This window comes from Aureococcus anophagefferens (genome assembly GCF_000186865.1).
Source record: "Aureococcus anophagefferens unplaced genomic scaffold AURANscaffold_46, whole genome shotgun sequence".
Lineage (NCBI taxonomy): Eukaryota > Pelagophyceae > Pelagomonadales > Pelagomonadaceae > Aureococcus > Aureococcus anophagefferens.
Window position 1 is genome coordinate 2,453 of NW_008705601.1, and position 1,255 is coordinate 3,707.

At 49.0% G+C, this 1,255-nt stretch overlaps 1 protein-coding gene across 1 annotated transcript; it reads left to right on the forward strand.

The window, feature by feature from the left end:
• Positions 1-40: 40 nt before the first annotated feature.
• On the forward strand, positions 41-991 carry AURANDRAFT_67678 (hypothetical protein; the record flags this gene model as incomplete). Its single annotated transcript, XM_009043209.1, has 1 exon — positions 41-991. The coding sequence occupies one exon, from the start codon at positions 41-43 to the stop codon at positions 989-991; it is 951 nt and encodes a 316-aa protein (XP_009041457.1).
• Positions 992-1,255: the final 264 nt, after the last annotated feature.

Genomic DNA, 1,255 nt, shown 5'->3' on the forward strand with positions numbered 1-1,255 from the left:
CAACAGATGCCAGCGAACACAAGACAGCTATTCGTTCCGGATGTGTAGGAGGAAGAACATTTTATTGACTCTAGGCTTGCATCTGTGTGCGGTCTATGCGCATGAGGACTCGCTCCTTGAAGTCGACTTTTGTCAGTATTATTATCGAAACCCTGCTTCAAGTGAACCGCGATACCCAGATTGCTCCGATGTCAAAGCCAAGGTCGTTTCCAATGAGACACGGACGCTGCCGACGCTTGAGCTCGGGGAGCCTGGAGCCAAAGCACTTTTTTTCATCCATGGATGGCCAGACAACGCTGCGATGTGGGCTGCACAATTTGCACATTTTTGTTTCAATGGTTCATTTTACTGTGTGGCTGTGACTTTGGCCAATTTTCACCCTGACTTTCCTGATGCAGATCCTGATAAGGAGTTGAAAATTACCCAGCAACTCATTGAAATCCACCAGACGATGCTAGAGGCTCATCTTGTGGACCCAACACTTGTTGTCCATGACTGGGGCTCTGTAATCGGGTATGAGATGCTTCATCGTTATCCTGCAGTTGCCAGGCAAATCATATCGTTTGATGTTGGCAGTACAGTCTCTTCCGAAAGTTGGAAACTTAACTTGACTTACCAAGAACAAAATCGAGAGGCGTGGCAACAGAAAAACGACAGCAAGAGTGTTGGTTCAGCAATTTACTGGGAGGCACCAGCACCGCTCAGAGCCACATGGAGGACTTCTTGGCCTTACGAATATAATTTATCTTACCGAGGCTTCATTCAACATCCGTATCCACCTGCAAGTGTCCCACTCCTCTTCCTTTGGGGGAACATGACCCGAGGCGAGCCGCGCCAAGCTAATACCATTTTTTTCGGTCCGCATTGGCTCGACTTTGTGCGCTCTACCCCGCACGGCCGAGTTGTCGAAGTAGACTCCGACCACTGGATGCATGTTAAGTCACCTAGATTCGTCAATAATGCGATTAGTGCTTGGCTCAATGGATACTAAACTGCTACTTTGCAATAATGTGAAGTTACAAAAGCCGTCAGGTTTTGATCCACATTAGTCCAACTTGGACTTCATTGGAGGCAACTTGCTATGGTTGTCTACGAGGCACGTGCTGCGCCTTTCTGGCCTTGCACGCCGCTCCGGGGATTCCCGAACTTGCCTGCACGAATTCCTCAACTTCCCAAGGTTATCGCAGGAAACCTGCGTACAAGCTCCTGGAAGCCTGTGTGCTTGCCCTAAACGGTCAGAAGCCCGTCACTGATA